Source organism: Lipophrys pholis, assembly GCF_963383615.2.
Source record: "Lipophrys pholis genome assembly, chromosome: 9".
NCBI lineage: Eukaryota > Metazoa > Chordata > Actinopteri > Blenniiformes > Blenniidae > Lipophrys > Lipophrys pholis.
This window is the reverse complement of record NC_137639.1, coordinates 11,877,141-11,897,987: the sequence shown is the minus strand read 5'-3', so window position 1 is coordinate 11,897,987 and position 20,847 is coordinate 11,877,141. Positions and strand designations below refer to the sequence as shown.

The 20,847-nt window shown below is 39.9% G+C and overlaps 2 protein-coding genes across 2 annotated transcripts in view; both read right to left on the bottom strand.

Moving 5' to 3' along the window:
- Nucleotides 1-8,485, bottom strand: part of mtbp (MDM2 binding protein) — a 30,498-nt gene extending 22,013 nt beyond the window's left edge. The window contains 8 exon segments of the mRNA XM_080472513.1: nt 3,972-4,086; nt 5,371-5,515; nt 6,179-6,237; nt 6,427-6,446; nt 6,448-6,576; nt 7,800-7,873; nt 7,965-8,048; nt 8,350-8,485. Of these exon segments, the coding sequence (XP_080328639.1) occupies nt 3,972-4,086; nt 5,371-5,515; nt 6,179-6,237; nt 6,427-6,446; nt 6,448-6,576; nt 7,800-7,873; nt 7,965-8,048; nt 8,350-8,416 (693 nt within the window). The 5' untranslated portion in view covers nt 8,417-8,485.
- Nucleotides 8,486-9,822: 1,337 nt separating this feature from the next.
- zfat (zinc finger and AT hook domain containing) lies at nt 9,823-20,524 on the bottom strand. The gene is made up of 24 exons (XM_080471177.1): nt 20,335-20,524; nt 19,366-19,524; nt 19,002-19,073; nt 18,514-18,633; nt 18,205-18,294; nt 17,983-18,105; nt 17,828-17,892; nt 17,293-17,384; nt 16,982-17,056; nt 16,760-16,908; nt 16,509-16,600; nt 16,145-16,293; nt 15,178-16,000; nt 14,326-14,452; nt 13,862-14,094; nt 13,546-13,627; nt 12,486-12,605; nt 11,716-11,889; nt 11,541-11,629; nt 10,999-11,137; nt 10,781-10,887; nt 10,480-10,567; nt 10,247-10,344; nt 9,823-10,168 (listed from the first exon to the last, which is right to left on the bottom strand). Exons 1-24 carry the CDS (start codon nt 20,351-20,353, stop codon nt 9,986-9,988), a joined length of 3,468 nt encoding a protein of 1,155 aa, XP_080327303.1. The 5' UTR covers nt 20,354-20,524; the 3' UTR covers nt 9,823-9,985.
- Between the last annotated feature and the right edge of the window lie 323 nt (nt 20,525-20,847).

The window sequence follows — 20,847 nt, the reverse complement described above, 5'->3', positions numbered from 1 at the left end:
AGACTGTGAGGAGAAACCTGGAGAAAACCAAAGCCTGAATGGGGAAAACAATGCAAACATGAAGCTGGGATTTTACTACGACACCACAACACTGTTTAAGGATAAAAAACCTAAGATGTCAAGATGCACGAGTTCAGAGCAAAAACTAAACACTTTTGACTTTTCAAAAGCTCAATTCTTGGCTGATTGCTGTTGATGAAACAGTTTTCAGAACATATTTGAAGCAGAGCAAAATCAAGTGTCTTTGCTGTGGAACGGACATAATTGTGCCAATTATTTTCATGATGGCCCGCTGACAGATGCAATATTTTTTTTAATATGCACGCAGGGTGATTGCGATCTATCTTATTAAGTTGATTGTTGTACATTTGGGCATAATTAAAACCTTTATTTGCTTGTGAGTGTTAAAAATGCACATATTGTTTCAATTCAGATTTTTATTTATAGTGCCGTGTAGAGCACAACCACCTCACCACACTTTGAAATAAAATATAGAAAAGTTTCCCCTCGATGCAAATTTTCTTTAATATTCAACCTAATATTACAACTGATCCCTAATGAAAATAAACAACAATATTTTGAAAAGAACCGTCTGAACATGAGCAAAGTGAGGTCAAGATGTGCGTGAGCCAAAGTTGAAGCTTTCTTTCGACAGAACCAATTATTTCAAGATGCTGTTTCTGAATCGCACTATTAAAGAGACATAATATGTGTTGCATCCTACAATCCAATATTCATTACCTATGTTCAGTTCACGTCAGTAACTATGACAGTCTCTAGTATCACACATTTTCCAAGGAGAATGCTTCGTAACAACATTTGTTAACGATCGCCAGAGAATCTGCAAAGCAGAGATGAAAGTAGATATTACAAACTCACGTCACCAAAAGATCGCTACGCCTCTCCCTGGACATTCCTAATAAAAAAACCCAGAGTGTGATGAAGACATGGCTAAGCTGTTCCAAAATACTTCAGATATATTTTTTTTTAGATATAAGATGATCAATCTTTAAATTCATTACACCAAAAGTTGGAGACATGCAAGCCAGCCACAGTGAAACAGATTGCTGATTCTCCCCAGAGGGCCATGAAAGAATAGCACAAAATTGGCCAATTTCTGTCCAGAGATGGAAAACTACTGCACCTGCCAGAGCTCTCCCGTAATGAGAAACGAGAACAGGTAGGCATGAAGTAATCTCCAGAGTAGCCACAAAAATAAAACGCTGTCATCTCACCAATCCAGAATGATGATCATTAATCTGCTGCTCTAACCGAATCTACTCTTTAAGGAGGGACTTTCTGCGAAACTTTGGAAGCCGGCTGCAGTAATTTGTTCAAGCTCAGTCACAGAAGCTTCAGAAGCCACACTGAAGGGTTGAATTCAGGACTCGGAGCCGCGTCTTTACGGACACCACTTTGGCCACGGCGGCTGTGTTCAAACAGGAAAGGGCGTCCCCAAAGCTGCTGCACAAAGTTGAAAGTGCAAATTTGACAGTTGCCTGATCAAATATCCCCCCATATGCCAAAGACATGACTTTTCCCTTTATGCCAAGAATTGGCATATGACAACAGAAATATGGTTAGAATTATAATAATAGCATTCCACTGGATATAATTACGTCAAATTACCTAAGAATGATGACTTATTATCTAAATAGAGGGTTTAATCTCTTCCACAGAGCCTACCGTGTTTCCACGGCCAACCGACACAGACAAACCAAACATCAGCTTTAGGAACAAAAAAAGGAAAAAAGAAGCCTTGAACGTCTTTAAAAGCAAATATGTCCGTGTCAAGTTTTCTCACATGTTTGGAAACGGAGGTATAAAAGAGAGCATTCAGACAACTGCAATCTTTAACCGCGCTGATGAAAGCCACTAAATCCAACACTCTTTATTTGAATTTAAGGAACCGAGCTTGTTTACTTTGATTAGGAAAACTTCAGGGTGGTTGCTCTCGTAAGGCAGGTTATGTGTGTGAGTCTGTAAAGCACGTCTCAGTCCAGTTCCAACAAACTTCCAAAAGGGGAGCTGAACACAGTTCAGATGAGAGATGTCTGAAAAGAGGAATCAAAGGACGTGAGCGACGTTAGAAAAGCTGTGTCCCTGCAGCAGATCTTTCTTGGTGAGTTTATCACTGGAGTTCCTGCCACTATTGTAACTCTAACTCTTCATTACATTCATACAACTATCTAAGGTCTAAGCTGAAAATAAACAGCAACAACAAACTATTTTAAGGTGACAGTATCAATACCCAACAACACACAAACATGTGTACAAGAAAGGTTTTTTTCATTAAGACTCAAATGTATCCTGCATATACATTTTAAACGCGATATATGACTTAAGATTTATTTATTTATTTATTTATTTTTTTAATTGGAATACAGACTTAGAAAAACCAAAGAACTGTCCTTCAATAGAGACAAAACTACATTAGAAGCATTATCTAACAAGTCCATTCAAGTAAATGAGGTCCAATAATCAATAGCAGCCAGTCTCTTGAGGAGGAATACTGGGTCAGAGCAAAGGGCCCGAGCCAGGCCAGACCGGGCAGCAATGCCAGCAGGACAGAGCTGATTTCCCATGAACCCCCGATGACCTCCAATTATTCCTCTGCCTTCATTCTGCAGCAGAGAAAGACGAGACCCCCAGAGAGTGAAAAATTCACTCAAATTAAAATGAAATATGTGAAAATTTACCCTATGGCCCTGTCCGCGCAGCATGAGTAATTTTATATGGACAAGATAGAGGGAACAAACACTGAGGCATGAATCAAGTCTTCGAACCATGATTAGCTGTAGTACTGACGGCTCTTAAGAAAAGTCTGTCTTCTCAGCTGTCTTTCTCCGAGCCTGTCAAGTTATGTGCTGCAGCCAACAGAAAACACTTCATAATAAAAAAAAAAATAAATAAAAAAAAAACTCTGGCCAAGCAAGCTGGTAAGTTCAAAAGGACATCGCTTTTTCTCATGCCCTCTCCAGTGTTTGTGTCCAGAACACACGCACGCACGCACGCACGCACGCACGCACGCACGCACGCACGCACGCACGCACGCACGCACGCACGCACGCACGCACGCACGCACACACACACACACGATGAGACATAAGAAGCTCCTTCTCTCAGCAGCCTGTACCTAAGACAACAGCCTGTTTTCAGCTTCACGCCGTTAAATGAACTCAGTTTGGAACAGTTACAAGCTCATATTTCCAGATTTATACCAGCACATGCAAAGCCTCATGTATAAATCTTCTCCATCTAGAGTTTGGCGAGCGAAACAGCGCCGGCATACGTCTTACCTTTGTTGTAACTGTCAAACAGCTCACATCAAAACTGCTGAGGCATCCACACACACTGTCACACACTCCACACAATCTTCTTGGAAATCTTGACTCTTCCTCTCGCTAATAAGCCAGTTTATGTGGACCCCCTAGGGTTCTGTGTCATAGAGATCCACGTTGCTGTTTGTTAACAATGGCTGTGTTTTGTCATCACAAGCTAATAGGATTGCCCAGGTCATAGCGTGCATAAGGACATGGAAATGAAAAAAAAAGAAAGAGTATAGCTCCTTGTTGATATCAAGCTGCTTCTACATCTTTGCAAAAAGGAAAAATATGTAGAGTAAAATGTGCAAAAACATCTTGATAGCATCCACGTTACTTCTAAACCTTTATATACGTTTTCAGAGCTCCTTATGCTGCTAAAATGTAGGGTCAAATAGGATAAATACCTATGAAATCCATCCAGGTTTGGAAAGAACGGAGGGAAGCCTAGGAGCTACAATTTTACAGTTTCTACAACCTACACTGCAGCATTTACTGGCCAGATGTGCAGCTCTGTCAGAGCCAGATACTCTCTCTCTCGCTCGGCTTTTACATTCACAGCTGATTGTGCCACATTTCACACAATGGACGACTTTGTATGAAAGTGTGAACTTTTATTTCTCCACATAAACATAAGATCCTTCTCACCTTCTTCTCTCTGATAAGCAAGCCTCCCCGCCACATTTCTGTGTGGTCGATACAGCTGCCCAAGTCAGCCGAGTCCACCAGACCAGCACCCAGAGAGGAGGCTACTTTCTGCCACCTATGTGAAGAAAATAAAACATTCAGCCCTGCAGTGTCACATTTAGAAAACAAACTAATTAAAAAATAATGTGGCAGCAATTAAATGCCAAGATAATAGTTCATTTCTGCTTTCATTCAGAGCTCTTGTAAAAGAATGTTCCAACTTTTCTTTCTGTACTTTTAAGACATCTGCTCATATTTATTCATCTACCGCCCCCTAGTGTTAATATGGGGGGATCGCACAACAATACATGACAGAAATGCACAACTTTCAGGCAAATACAGCTTCATCGCAACAGATTTTTAAATCAATCCATTGTTTTGTCAGTGATTTCCACATAACCTATAAATTACAATATATCATAGTTTTTTTTACTGTAATCATGAAAAGTAGCCTCTAGTTTAAAAACGGGGGGGAAAAAAACATTTGATCCTTTTGAAAATTCACATATTTTATTGATTTTTATAAATTTCCTGACATATACTGAAAAACATCACAAATAAAACCAAACAGTTATATTTACTCTATGTGAACTAAATCTGTGATGCACTGGCAATCTGTCCAGGGTAATAACAGGTAACTGTAATCTGATGTAATCTGATATTTTGGGACTGTAATATCTAGTGTTGAAATGGGCATTAGGTCAGTGTGCCTCTTTTGCGGGGGAAAATTTAAAAAAAAAACTTTTTTTTTATCAAGTAACTTGGAGAGCATTAGTGAGCATAACCACTAACTAAGAGAATTTGGCATTTCATTGTACTTTGTTTATGTTTCGTGACAATTAAGATTCATTCAGCCTTACTATACCTTCTGAGTGGGGTGAAACTAAAAACTGAATAAAGCGGTTTGGAAAATGTATTTATATATATATATATATATATAAATACACACACACACACACACACACACACACACACACACACACACACACACACACACACACACACACACACACACACACACACACACACACACACACACACACACACACACACACACACACACACACACACACACACACACACACACACACACACAGCCTCCTAATATTAAATTAAGGGAGAAATTAACTTTTCAATTCCACTTTTGCATTATAATTTTTTGAGACACACCTATAATACAATGCAGTATGTCAATAAAAACCAAAGAATACAAGCACATGAAACTGAACTTCAGTTCCCATTAGCATGCAGAGTTTGACTTTATTCTACAGACATTAACTAAGCAAAGACTTTGATATATTGCACTGCTCGCTTTGTGTTTCTACAACAAGAGAATCCATGTGTAATTGTATCTCCTCACCCAGTAGCGTGCTGCGTAACAACACTGATCTTAGCAGCGTGCCAGCAGGACATGTGTTTCAGGGCTCCCAGCAGAGGCAGAAGGTCTTTCATAGGAGGGGACTGCTCAGTGGAAACCAACACCAGAATGTCCACCAAGGCCTTACCTGAGGGGACGGAAAGTGGGATTAATTAGTGTTTATTTCTTTGATGTTTTCTCCCCATCCATATGTCTGCAGGATTTAAAGAGAAGAGTCAGTGAATGAAGTTTAGTTTGGACGCAAACTATCTTGTAAGTGAGTCAGCAGAATTGCTTGTTTTCAGCTTGAGTTTTCTGGAAGAAGCAGTGATTTGCAAATCCTCAGACTCTCCCCACACTCCTGTGGAGGTGGTGTTTTTGTTTTTTTTAAAGCAAATCCTTGTTAAGAAAAATTCTCCCTGTGGTGGCTACATATTTTTGCATTACAAAACAGAAGGCAAACCTCCACACGACGCTGAAACATTCAGATTTTAGGAACGTAATTGCGTTTGAGATTAGCATCAGCTAAGAAGTTCAGAATAAGTAAAGATTTAATTTGTTGCTCCCGGTTGGGTGTTGGCCAAGATAATCACTGTTTTGCTCGTTTATAATAAACAAAAGAGGTAAATTGAAAGCCAATTTCCACAAAGATGAAAAAAACACCAAAGTAATTTCAGAAGCAGTGCGTAGGAGCGGTTTGGGTTCAATGGCTGAAATCAATTGGTCAAATCGTTTCTCTTCTAAACCTAACGAGAAAGTATACATCTTTACAATGTGAGCCATACGATGAAAACATTAGGGTCAACCATACCTGAAGGTGGCAGTTTGTCTGACAACAGATGGAGCGCTTCTGCAGCTTCCTCCATCAACCTGATCAAGGAAGACATTAGAATACAACAATAAAAAGCCACATTTCAAACTTAATATTTCTGTGAGATTTCAGTACTAACTTTCAATAATAATGCTGACCTTTTAGCTTATTTGTACAATGATGAAGTTAAAATATTACTTGTTCCTTCTTAACCCAAGGAACATAAAATAAAATAATCAGTTTCTCACTCAGTCAGTGTCGCCTGGTCAAGCCTTTTGATCCGGGGCCTCCTGAAGCCTCAGTGAACTCAGGCAGGCCTCCAGGGCACTCTGCGTCTCCTCTTCACTGTCACTTTTCTGCTGAACCGTCCCCAAGTCTTCCCAGTCAGAGCTGCAAAACTACAAAACGAATATCATCAATTATCATGACAAAAACCTGCACATTTAACATTCATTAATTATCTGGATACTAAAATCTTCGGATGGACATTTTCTCAGCTCAAGAAAGTTGTGTCATGCTGTCGGTACGGCTGATCAGCAAATTCTTGAAACATTTCACTGACAAAATGTGACGTCCAAGGAAAAAAAATGCAAAAGGTCTTTTTGGAATCTTAAGTACATATGGGTTCTATGTATTTGACATCTCACTGCGTACAAAGTTTGAGAAGAAATTGTCATCTCTGTAGAATATAAGAAATATATTTTTTTATTTTCAAGCTTGAAAGCTGATCTTTGTTTCCTGATGTGGAGGGCAGCTCATCGTGGCTCAGAACTATTCTGTATGAGCACAGCATGAAAAACAATAGCTAATATGTAATAGAATTTGCAGTGTGTGCCTGCACTCAGAGAAAGAAAATACGGGAAATGTTCTTGAACAAAAAAAGAATGACTGTATTGTATGGGTCACAATTATTATTATGCTCTCACACACACAGAAGTAGATAGTTTAATAAATATCGACAAAAGTAGTGTGCCATTTCCCAATAATTACAATATCCACAGTTGAGCTGTCATATCAGGAGGACTTATAGTATTAATATATCACAGAGTGCTACTGTTTACAGTATTTATTTATACAGTATTTCATCTTTTGTTGTGAAGTGTTACAAAGCAATTTGATAAATTCTTTACTTTATTATTCTGATTCATTGTGGGCCGCACAGTGGAACACTGGTTGGTGCTTTTACCTCACAGCACGATGGTTCAAAGACTGTGGCCTAGTGTCCTGGTTAATTGGTGACCCTAAATTGTCCCTCGGTGTAAATGTGAGTACGTGTGGTTGTCTGTCTGTGTTTTTGTGCTGTGATGGTCTGTTGACGTGTCCATGATGTATGCGGTCCTCGTACATGGTAAGCTGGGATCAGTCCCACCAGCCCGCTCCCCTGAACAGGATGAAGCGGTGTAGAAGATGGATGGATGTATAAAATCTGGTCTATAAACTGAATAGCCTTGAGAGGCTGGTCTGTGAGTACTTTTTGGTTATTTTATCCATGGCAACTTTTGCACTTTAAACAGCTGTAAGGGCATGTAGATGTAGATGTAGATGTAGATGTAGATGTGTGCAGATCGTTGCAACACACATCAGGTGTCTATAGTGTTTTGAATCTTCCCAAAAGTCTCACCTGTGTTTCTCCGTGGCAAGCCTGGACTGCAAAGTACCACCGCTGAGCTGCTGGGCTGCCACTGAGAGAACAAGCTGGGGAAGCATGGAGGAAGAAAGAAGTGCGATGTGTGAAAGAACCACATCTGAGTGTAAGTAACGTAGGACGAGGTGAGAGTTACTATACCTGGAAAAGTAGAGCTCCTGCTCACTGATTCGTGAGCCGAGGTGTCCAGAAGGCTCTCATATAGCTGCTTTAGCGGCTCCACCGCTGCAAACAGAGGAGCCCGCTGTTATCCGTAGTTATTATAGTACTACTTCAGTTAGCATGTGATGGTTCATCTGTCATTTAAACACGTTTCTAAATAAAACACAAGACTCACAACGCGTATTTTCCTTCTTCTAGCATGGAACAATTGTGTTAGCCTAGCTGGCACCAGAGGTTTATTACAATAATAATAATGATGCAGATGTGTGAGACTTGTTTGAAGCTACATGCTAACTTTACTCGGAGCAGCGTTGACAACAGCTGATCGACTGACTCTTTGTTCCAAAGTTGAAGTAAAACCTACATTTATGCCAGTCCGCCGAGTTGTCGTCAGTCTGACGGAAGGACGTGATCAACACGTAGCGATCCATGTCATGCGGACATCAATATTAAAAACAGTTTGGTGTTAGTTTGTTGAAGTTTCCCGCACTGTCAAATTTCCCACCAGTTCTCCGTCTTCTTCTGTACATAGTAAAAACACTGTAACACAAGCGCCATTGCCACCTACAGGCAGGAGAGGGTACCGCATGAACGGTTTCAAGTAATAAACAGATATTTGTCTTATTCAATAATGTTATTGGCTATATTACATTCTTTGTCTAAATTAAATTTCTGTGATTCCCTTAATAAATAAAACAACATGAGATGATATACACAACAAAACACTTTGCAAACAAAAAATACTTACAGAAACTGTCCTTATATAAGTAGTTATGCTTTATCCAACTGGTGTCATTTGCTTTGTCATTTGTCGCTGTTTTCTAAATCTTTTCTCGAATGGCTTCTCTTTCTCTTTGTGTGTTACATCAAATAAATCTCCCGTACAATCCAGCCAGTTCTTGCTTTGAGCATTTGCATTACAACAATTCCTTGTTATGATTTATTTTGCTTGCTGCAAGTAAAATTCAGAGTATGTCTCTATCTCTCATAGGTATGTCATCATTTTTACCAGGTACATTACAGGGAATCTGTTTGTAATTCCATATCCTAAAATAGTTTTTACAATATTGTTTACATTTTTCCAAAATTGTCTCACCTTTGTACAGGGCCAGAAAACATCCACACTGGCAAGTCCACACTTCCTCCAGCAGTGTTGCCGAGCACATAGTTGTTTACTTTATTTATTTTTGCCGTTAAGAAAGAATTCAAGTCAAATTTCTCCAGCAAAATTCCCTCCAAGGCTGAACATGTGGATGTATATTATATCTCACACATTTGGTACAGTTCTTTTTTTTTTTTTTTTTTCAATCTTTGACTCTGCTTCCCTTTTGTTTGTTTTTTGAGTCCCGTCTTCTTTCTCCTAAGGCTTTGTAGAGAGCCGAGATGACTTGCGACCAATTCTGGTTGTAGGCATCCACTATCACATCAATCAGCTATACTAAATTCTTCTTCTTACGTTGTTATGTTACATACGTCTCCCAGGATTTCAAGTCTCTTCCAAATATTAGCCACAAATAAAAGCTTCAAATAAACTACTCATGCTGGAGTAGTGGTTAGCACACTCACCTCCAAGTAAGGCGAGTTTGAGTTCAGTTTGCACATTCTCCCTCCACAGCCAGAAAACCAAACATGCATGACAGATTAAATTAGTGATTCTAAATTACCTGTAGCTGTGTATGTGAGTGGATGATTGTATTTCACTCAATATATGCTCGTCTCTGTAGCCCTGAACTGGTTAAAGCAGTCTTCAAGATGAATGGATGGAAGAAATAACTTCCATTCAAAGAAAAACTTTGATCCTTTTAGAAATTGAAGGAAGACCCACACATCAAACATTGACTGAACAAGATTTTTTAATTTGCAAGCACAGAAAATACAGGTTTGTCACATAATGTTGTTTTCGTTATCATTTGACAGAAAAAATAAATTAGGGAAAATCTTATTGAGTAAACGTTCATTAATCCCACATTATTGTAGTTGCTGATAGATTCTGATGAATTCTAGTTGATTTCGACTGTGTGTTCTTGAACGTAGACAATATAGTGGTGTGCATCATCTCCCTGAGTGAGCACTGTCAGAGCCTCCAGGCCTGCCTCCTCCACCACCATCACCTGGTCACCATCCAGACCGCCGTTGGCATCCAGCACCATCAGCTGGCTGCCGCAGCTATCCACTTTCTGCAACTTCAGCCACAGATCAGCGTCAAAACTCTGCTGTGAAGAGTTATCACTTCCTGAGAGTGTGATGCAATGTTGTTTTACCTGTTGTACCACAGTTACAGTGCCTGGCGCCATAGCAACCATGGAGGTGACGGCCTCCTGAGTTTCGGAGCTGAACTCTGTGATCTGCTGGACGTTAACTGAACAGAGGACACATACGATTACTGCAAAGCATAACATTTTAATTATAAAGTAACAGAAATATGATAAGCAGCAAGAAGCACTGGATGCGGCTTTGCCTGAATTTGGATGATTAACACTGATGCTGCTATTACCGGCGTCCTGCAGGGTGGCTAATGGTGCTTCTGTCAGGTGCTCTTCATCCTCCACAGACACATACTGAGCCTCTACCTCCTCCTCCACCTGGATATTCACATACAGGTTTAGAACACCTCACAATATTCGAACAATGAAATCTACTAAACTAAACTTCTAACATGGAAAACTTTAATTGAGCATAATTAATTGGAAATAGTACCAGTAGCAGGTGAGATATTTCAGTCTGTGGCAAAATGCCAAGCAAAAGTGAAAAAAAGATGTCAGCGTGTCCACTCCCTATATTTTAATACTGCCTACCTTCCAGGGGCCTTCCACGACTTTCATGCCGTGTTTGCTCTTCAGATGACGGGTCAACTCCCACTTTGTCCCATAAACAAAGTCACATTCAGGACACTTCATACCACCTAGACACAAGTCACACAAAACTTTTTTTTAAACTGTAATAAACCCCAATGTACTGATGGGATGCTGCAGGCAAATGATGCTTTAGAGAGCATGGCATAAGGAGAGTAGACCTTGCTGTTTCAGTGCATCAGAATTAGGCAGTCCAGGTCCGGCATTCTCGTATTTCTGATCAGGGTGTTTCATGTTGTAGTGTCGCTTCAGGGCGCCAGCAACGTTACAGGAGTAGTGGCAGTGGGCACAACGAAACGGCTACACACACATAAACACACACGGAGTCATTTGCATGATTAAAGGCCTCTAGGAGAAGAAGAAACACTTCAGGGGCACAAAAAAATACCTTCAAGCAATATTTTCAAGTTTCGGTTCAAATATGACATCACTGATGCAACCAAATTAAAATTCTGCCGCCGTTTTCACTTTCAGGATGTGATCGCAGGGAGCTGTAGCGATCAGATCACTGCAACTCTCCCAAACATCTTGAGATTTGTTTTTTTACACTTTAGTACCCTTTAATTACTCCCAAAGATAACAGGCACAGGCAATTTATTTCACCTCAGTGGTACACTGTGGTCCAGATGTGATACAATAGAATTTAAATTGTTCATGCTCAGAGTGCGAGTTGAACGTGTGAATGTCAACTGTGTTTTCTGACCTTGAACTCGGCATGTTGCTCCATGTGTCGGAGCAGGGACGGTCTGTACGCTGAGGTATAGTCACACTCCGAACACTGAAACCGTTTCCCTGAGCAAATGACAGAATTATTGATTCTACACTTGCTGTTATTTTGCTCTTTCCCAGATTTAACACAAAGACAAAAAGGTGCGCACCTTCATCCGTGTGGCTCAGCCTGTGGCTTTTCAGCGTGAATTTGGATTTGAACTTCTTCCCACATAGGTCACACAGATGCCGCCTCTCTGTGTTGTGTCGGTTCATGTGAGTCTTCAGGTTGCTTCTGCTGCGCCCCGCGTAGTCGCACACACTGCAAGTGTATGGTTTCAAACCTACACACAGTGACGCACATTTATCAGATTACCAAAGTTTACAAAAGACTAAATAGGAAGTACTGGGCAGCAATAAAGAGCTTTTAATATGTGAGATGTTAGGAGGTGAAAAGAAACGTTTTATTGTTTTAATCCCAATGCTTTGTGAGTGTGCTTGGTGTGTGTGTGCTCCACTGTTGCTTTTCACTCTCAAGGACAGTGTCAGAAGCCAGTAATAAACCTAATCCAGATAATCTGTTTTTGTTGGAAAACGTTGCAGACACCACAGTAACAGGAAAAAAAAAGACAGGTATGAGGCACATCTTGTCAGCATGGACAGCTTTGTTTGTTTGTGTTTTCATCATTCTCCAAGTAACATGACCAATTGGCCAATTTCTTTCCACAACATCTGTGTGTGTGTTTTCAGTCGACTCCATCTTCCTGGAGAGCAGCCAGGAGGAAGAGAGACAGATGGAAGCTCGCTTCTCAAAGTAAAGGTACAGAGGAACGCCGGTGGAGCCCAGATGTTTTGCTTCAGACTTGTGTGTGTGCGTGTGTGTGTGTGTGTGCGTGCGTGTGTGTGCGTGCGTGCGTTAGAAAGCAGAGTGATATCTCACCTTGGTGGGCCCAGATGTGCTGCTGAAAGTCACTGCTGTTCTTCAAGAAGTAGGAGTCACAGTAAGGGCACTTCTCTGCCCGCTGCACCATCAGGCTTTTACTCTGAGCAGGAAACTTGTCTGTGCAAAATAGAAGAGAAATGCATGTTGGGAGATACGTCAGTAAGCCAATCTGTGTAAGAATACAGTATCTCATCAGTGAGCGACTAAAACACTGCAAATAGACAAAGTAAACATTGCAGAGAAGTCCGTTTAGGATTTAGATTTTATTCTTAGTGTGGATTTGGTTCTCAAATTTTAAAAGGGAGGCTTGAAAATAGCTTTCCCAGTAGGAGGTGGGCCGCCCCAGGGGGGCTCCTAAAAGTTTTAGGAGAAGCCGAGTGAAATGAAGAGGGGGGAATGATTACATTAGTTCTCAACAAGAGATCAAAAGAATGTCCTAAAGGTGGGTGGGGTGGTTATAGAGATGGCTGAGAGATGTAGTTTGTATGAATTTTGAAGCCTTTTCGAGGAAACAGTTTAGAGGTGAACTCATTTCTACAATCGCATAAACTAAAACGTTTCAAGCATGTGGTGACTTTTAATTGCGGCAAATAACGTATCTGGTTAAAGATTAAAATACAATAAAATAAAAAATAAAAAAGAAGAAAAAAACTTAAAAATGATATTATGATATACTTCATATTTTGATTAATTACTCAAATTATTAAATCAAACAATGACCTTTGAACTAGGAAAATTAACTTGGATGTTGTATTAAAGTGTTTACAAGATATACCTGTATTTTGAATTGATACAAGTTTGTATAAAAAGCAATCATAAGGTACTGTTGCTCATTGGTTGAGCATTATGAGAATTAATCTGTTAACCATAAACCTAATGTCATTCACAAATTCAACTAAGGTTAGAATCATGATGTCACCTTATTTTTAATAGTTTCACTCCCTGCCTCACACTCTAAAAATCCCTAACTTGGGCATTTTCAGGTTGTGTGGATTTATGTTTTTAGTCTGTACATGTATTTGTGGGTTGTTGTTTTTTTTGTTTTGGTTTCGTTTACCAGGGTGGGATGACTTGATGTGGTTTTTCAGTCTGTGTTTTGGATAACTTTTTCGGCAGACTGGACAGGTGGCGCTCCTCGTCTGAAAACGTCGAGAAGACAAACGTGTCAGAATCTTGATAACCACCAAGAAAAAACAAGAATAAGTTTTCAGGTTCCTCAAAGAAATAGCAGACACAGGAAGAGGTTCTTCCCTGATTAGGATACGTTTTGGACAATTTATGTGTGCCACATAAAGTGAAACTGAAATAAAGAGAATCAATTAAACAGAAACTGCGTATCCCTTTATTATTATCATCATTATTAATCAGTTTACCTTTTCGTGTTGCGTCCTCTGATGGGCTTGGAGCTTGTATTTGTCCGGTGTGGTGTATTTACATTCGGGATATGAACAAGGCAGCAGCAGGCCACTGTGCTTCTGGACCTGATGTCGCTTCAAAGAGCTTTTCGTGATGGAGGAGTAGTTGCACTTTGAACAGTAATGCGAGTACTCCTTGGTGTGAGTCCGCACATGGACATTATAGTGGACTTTGTACCAGAAAAGTTTACCTGTGAGGCAGAAAGGCACGATTAGAGACAGCACAGACGAATACACACGATGCAATCTGTGTCAAAACCAAAGGTAGAAATATAATATCATTTATCTTTCCGAAAACAGAAAGTGGAGCATTGAGTATGTGTGGCAGGGTTAATTTTCTGGTGCGGTCTGCAGACCCACCCTGTGAATACATGAACACAAAGCAAAACAATCCTAGCTTAATTTAAGGTTCAATCTTTTACCACAGTATTGGCATTCCAGGTCTCCGTATATCTTCCGGAGTCGATGGAAAGTCTCCATGTTGAGTTGAGTCTTCTGAAGAGATGAAAACACTTGCTGAAAGGCACTCGGGCGGACAAGCTCCAACTCCTAGCAGCAGAGAAGGACAATTCAAGGACAAAGCTCAGCAAAATGATGGAAAGGATAAAAACTCTTGTCATTGGGAAAGAATTTGAATATCACTTTAAAATGAATTGTTCTATTAGTTATTCATATCCCCAAAACATGCAAGCAAAAACATTTCTAGCAATTTTTCCCCCCCTTTCTGCTAAAAACTATGGCTTCCAGTTAAAAGAAGACCTCTGAATTATAAGATATATTGATGTCTACAATATAATATGGGATTTTTGTGACTTACAAGCTAAAATTATGCAGAAGAGGCCACAAAAAAAGACTTGAGGGGGCTTACGGCTATCCCAAATAAAATAGGAACCACAACATTTATATCATTGTTAGTAATAAAGAACCTATTAAATAGTGGCTAAACAGTTAAAAATTGCATCAAAAGCTTTTTGAATAAGAAAAACGATGAAACTATTAAATTAAGACAATACATTTGATATTTTTTCACATTATAAAAAAGACAAATCTTAAGTCGAAATAATTTGAAGCCAACGCCAATTTCATGCTTTCCATGCAGTCTTGATATTAGAGGAACTGGCAGGTCGTTCCAAATAAAAAGTATTGTTGTGTTGACCCTAAAGAACGAAGGGTCTGTGTGTTGATGCAACAGTGATTAATAATATAAATAAAACAGATGACAGAAGTGTCAATTTCACAATGTACACCAAGTTTCCTTCTTGCTTCTACTTTACCTTCTCTGAATCTGGACTCAGGTCAGACAGGTTTGTGTCACCCACAGAAGAAGGCATCTGATTATTGTTTGGAGCCAAAGTATTCTCAGCAGCAGGGTTTGTTTTTTCTTGAGTCCTTTCCTCCAAGGTAATCGGCGTGTGAGTGCCCTCTGGTGTTGAAGAGGTGTGTGTGTCTCCTTCATGTCTGCCTGTACTCTCAGGCTCAAAGGTACTTGACTCCATTTCCTCATTGACTCTTGTTTCATTTCTTCTGGCTTGTGCACTTTGGAGATCGTCATCATTTTCTAACTGTTCAGTTCCCGTCGCTCCTTCTACTACCCGCACTTCACCAGATTCACTTTCTCCCGTCTCCATGTTTTCAATCACTTTCTCCGCTCCTGTACCGCCTCCTTCCCCATCGTCTCTCGCCACATCTTCTTGGCACTCCTGAGCTACTCCACCCGTTTGCCTCGCCCCCATCTCCGTGCCCCCGATGTCCTTACTGCCAACCTCTTCCTGAATCAGATGGTAGCTGCAGTTAATGGAGTCAGTGAAGGCCCGGTCCTGGTCCAGCCCAGGGTGAGCGTCCAGGTGGCTCTTCAGTCTCTGTGAGCTCACAAACTTGTCATCGCAAACACAGCACACGTACATGAAGAGGTGCTTCATGACATGAGCAGCGAGTGCGGCCATCTTGGTTGCAGCGTGGTCACAGAGGAGGCAGGCGAAGGGACGTTTGGGTCCGTGGATCAACAAGTGTCGCTCCCTCTCCAGCTGGTTTTTGAAGTGCCGGTTACAGGTGGAACAGTGGTACAGGAGCTGTCTGAGGCCCTGACGGGTCTTTAACCTGGAATGAGGAGACAAAAAAACACTAATTAGGTGAAGAATTGTGATAGTTTGTTGTTTCTCTAGCCTCTGCCACTACATAACCACTTTAACCTATCAGGAGGAAAGCCTCACAGTTTAAAAACCTCCACACTGTTGATCAAACCTCAGTTGTTGGTAGCACTGCTGAACTGCAGCGTCTTTAAGGTTGTGTCGTATCTCCATGTGCTTCAGCAAGTTCTTCACATCGGAGTACTTTTTCTCACAGAAGCTGCAGTGCTGCTTCACCTTCAGATGGACTCGCTCTATATGGACCTGCACGATGACACAACACAGGAATTATAATCGCAGCGAATAAAACAATGCAGTTTCACATAATCCCACAAATGTATGTATTTTTGTACAGTAAATGAAAGTGAATTACATCAGTCTCTGATAAAAGTGAGTTTACAATTCACCTTAAAGCTTGTGTTAATGCTCATGATAGGGACGCAATAATGTTAATAACACTAAAGAGGTGACTACAGCACCTTGAGGTGTCCTGGGCTGAGGCAGTTGAAAGGACAATGCTGACAGCTGAATTTCTCTCCAGTGTGCTTCCGCAGGTGAACATTCAGGTTAGCTTTGAAAGGGGAAAAAAAAAATCCAGAAAGTCAGTAAAAACATAATTTCTCCTCCAGTATTTTATGTAAATACTTTTTATTTATACTGATTGAAAAAGATATTTTTTTTACTATTACTAACAAATATAAACATGTATGAACAGAGTGACTTTGTTTACCTTTGATGGAAGATGCGTAGTCACAGTGTGGACACTGAAAGGGTTTCTCCTGGGTGTGCGTCCTGAGGTGAGCAACCAGCGAGTGTCTGAACTTAAAGATCTTATTACAGAACTCACAAGTGAAGATCTTCAAATGGCTCTGAGGTAAACTGGAGAGAAGGAAATACAGTGATTGTAACACACTGACCAGTTTGGAGAGACAGAAAATTCAGCATATATTACTTGATAGATTCCTGCTTGATAGAATATTCCTGGAAGCCTTTGCTGTTTCTTGTTGTTGTGGTTGTTGAGTTAGAGCTAAGTGGAAAAAAAAACAAAAAACAATTATGATCAGAGGAAGTCATGGACCAGTCACAAGTGACAAACAAACACTCTAAAATATTAAATGATCATGCAGTTTACAAGTATATATATATATATATATATATCTTTAATGAGTTATGTGTCTGCCAGATTCAGTATAAAATGCTTATATACATTTATTTTTCATTCAAAGAATTGGAAGAAAAAATAATATATATAGAATGTACCACCTTGAACACTGATCTGATTGAGGGTTGTCTTCGCAGGCAGGCGCTTCTTCACTGGGAATGTCTCCTGATGCATTCTGGGAAACTTCCGAGTGCTGAATCCATGGAGATATTTAATTTAAAAAAAACACAGACACAGAAATTACTTAAAATTACAAATAAATCTGAATATTTTGACAATGATATCTTATCTTTGTTCGACAGTTTCACATTTCTAAAGAAGGGAGCACTTGGCTTTCATAGGAATAAATTGATTTATTAAAATCTTGAAGAATTATTTTTCTGATTTATTTTCTTTTTTCTTTTTTAAACGAGGCCTTGCGGTTTATTTAGTTTTTAATTAACTTTTTCACTGTGGTGAGCAATCCCAAAGTAATAGTGATAAGGTATACTGTGGTTTACCTCTAACATACAAAGTAGAGGAAAAGTCAACAGTATAAATGACACAGAGCAAACTCCAGGAGAAAAAGACCAAGAATATGGTTTTTAAATTTGTGTGAAACAACAGTTTAACATGCTGCATTATTCATGTGCTTACCTGAGTTTGAGCTGCAGACTGCACTTCAGCAGAATTGTCTTCAACGGGAACCATTTTTGAAACACCTGTTGAATGCGAGGTCACCTCTAAATGTCAGTTTCTATAAAATAGTTCAAAAGAAAAAGAAAAACAGAGAAAAGAATTTTGAGGCAGACCTGGAAGAGTTTTGTCTTCTGTCAAAACAACATCGATCACACTTTTCTTGATTCCTGTTGCTTGTTTTCCTTCCTTCGACTTGTGACTTGGTTTGTTTCGTGGTACTCGTATGGTTTCCACGCCTGCGGACGACAAGCAGGAGCATTCTGAGTTAAAGCCATTTCTATTCTCCTCCAAAGAGATTGATCTGTGAACGATCATGTCCTCATCCTAAAACGTACGTTTCTCTCTTGTGAGTCCATGTCGTTGGTTTTGTTTTGTCTGGTTTGAATCAGCACCTTCAGGATTGCAGCTCTCCTCTGAAACTGATTCTGTTGATAAGTCCAAAATGCAAGTTGAATAAATATATGTCAATCATATTCATGCATCACTAGTGTATAATCTTCTCCAATAGTGGATATTAACCACTCTTTCCGATGCTCCACACATTGACCCTCAACATATTTGTGGTCTTTGAATGCATTTGCATTTTATTGAATTTCATTGTACTGCAAATACAACGTTCCCTTTTGTCCAATCTCTCTGCTCACCATCCTCCTCTTCTTCATCTTCATCTTTGATGCAGATGTGCTTGAGGATCTGTCGTCTGTTGCTGAACGAGCGATGGCAGCTTTCACATTCCAGCCCCGCTACCCTGTCGTGACTTTTGTCTTAAAAGAACAAACAATCACAATTAGTTTGCTGTAGTCACAGTTTGTTTAGCATAAAAACACATGATATAAAGAAAGTGATGAAAAAAGAAAGATGTAAATATGTACACCACAATTTGGTGACAGTTAAATAGGTTTGGTAACTAGGTAGGAGAGCAAAACCATCTGCTCAAAATATTGACAGCAGCATTAGTTTTAAGTGGGAAATTAAGACTGTGGAACACAGGAGCCCACGTATTTTGGACCAAAAGAAGACAGGAAGCCGTAGGACACCACCTTCATCTGAACAACCAGGTTAGAATCTCTCCTCATTGTATTTTTTCTTTCTTTTTTTAAAAACCCATCCACTAAGATATGAGTGGCCTTACCCTCTGGTAAATCCCTGTTTGGTTTCTTGAAAGAGCCCTTTGGTCGTCCTCGTTTTCTCTTCACTGGACCCTCTGTGTGGCAAAAAAACAACAGAACAGAAGTTTGTAGTCACTGCTGTTTTTCAAATATTTGCACTCACCTACAAAGAAACCTGAAATAGTTAACGCTAATCAAATAAAGTGAAAAGTATTTTTTTTCCCTTCATTGTTCAGAACTTATTTTTGAATTTCAATCATTACACTTTTGTCTTTTTTCCTTTTCCCGTTTAACCTTTCACTTTTCGACGCACATTGTGAATTGTGTGCATTTTTGTAATGCAAAACTATTGTGACAGTGCTCCTCGTATATTCACATCCTTCTAACCTGCCAGCTTCTCCACGGGCTCTGCTACAAGAGGCTGTAATGCAACAATGATGTCGTCGGGAGGCTCCTGCTCAGGATGCAGGCGGGAGCAGTGGTCCAGCAACTGAGAGTGACTGTGAGAGAAAAGGTTGCATAGCCGACACATGAACATAGAGCCAGCTGTAGAGTCAGAGGGAGAGAAAGAAAGAGGGAAAGTTTCAGAAGTCAACATTACTCTCACTATATATATATATATATATATATATATATATATATATATATATATATATTTAATCTATCTTTTGGACTGGTGTAAGCAGAGCCCAGACCCGAATCCATTATAGATGCTGTAGAATAAGTTCAGTGAACCATTTACTGAACACATCTTAAGAATGTGAGTCTCTCCATTGGTGGAAGTTAAGGAAACGTCTGTTTCGAGGATTAGGACAGAGGAAGATTCAAACCGTCTCTGATGTACTGGGTTGAAGACAGTGCGTCTCCCTATATTTTAGACTTCAGAGTTGATTGGGTGACATTTAATAACCAGCTCATGCATGCGTTGTCGAATTTGCAGTCCTGTTCATCTTAACAAGTGTGCAGGGTGGAAACAGTTCAACACATCCAGTGAATGGTGAGAAACAAGCTTCATTAGACTCTTTCTATTGCAGTTTCTATAGGATAAATTAAAATCATTCGTAACGTTCGAGCCATATTGATTTGTTTGACTTGTGTATTCCACATCTACTGGAACATGTTTCAGATGTATTGACTTTACAAACAGATCGGAAGGCGCGTCTGTGTAAAAGTTGTTAATTTCCCATTAGAGAATAGGTTCCTAAGGTTGAAAGCCCTGTTAACCAGCTATGCGGAGTGCACGAGCGTGACTTTAAACCCTCGCTATGAGCGCAGAGAACACGTTTGTTTGTGTTGATCTGGCTCGAGCTAACATGAAGACGCCACACACATATTCGAGCTAAAGCTAATTCGTACCTGATTTCTGTCCATCCATAGTTCCCACTGTCCAAGACGCAAAATGACACACGTTTATATATCTATAAGAGGTTGTACATACAAAACGCCAAAACCAAACTTCAGATTATCTCCTAGTGCATATTTCTGTCGAATCTGCGACACACGTCCTTCCAGGCAGTGGAAACAGGAGAGTCCGATTCCGTGAGGTGAGACAGCGCTCCCAGTGGATGGAGGACAGTTCTGCAGCTGAAATATCGACATAGTGTGCATTTTAAATTTAAACTTAAAAAAAAGTTATTGGGATAAAACAGACAAAACCTTCATCTCAGAATTCATCCCAGCAATTAAAATAGTTTTTTCATTACTGCTTATTTCAATTGGTCTGGCAAATAACAAGTCATATTGCATGTTCTGCGACTGAACCACATTATGTTGTTATAGGTCATGGATGTGTAAAATTACAATAGCCTCTAGGTGGTGACCTTCACCAGTTGAATGATTCTTTAAGATCCCTTGACACTAGATTTACTG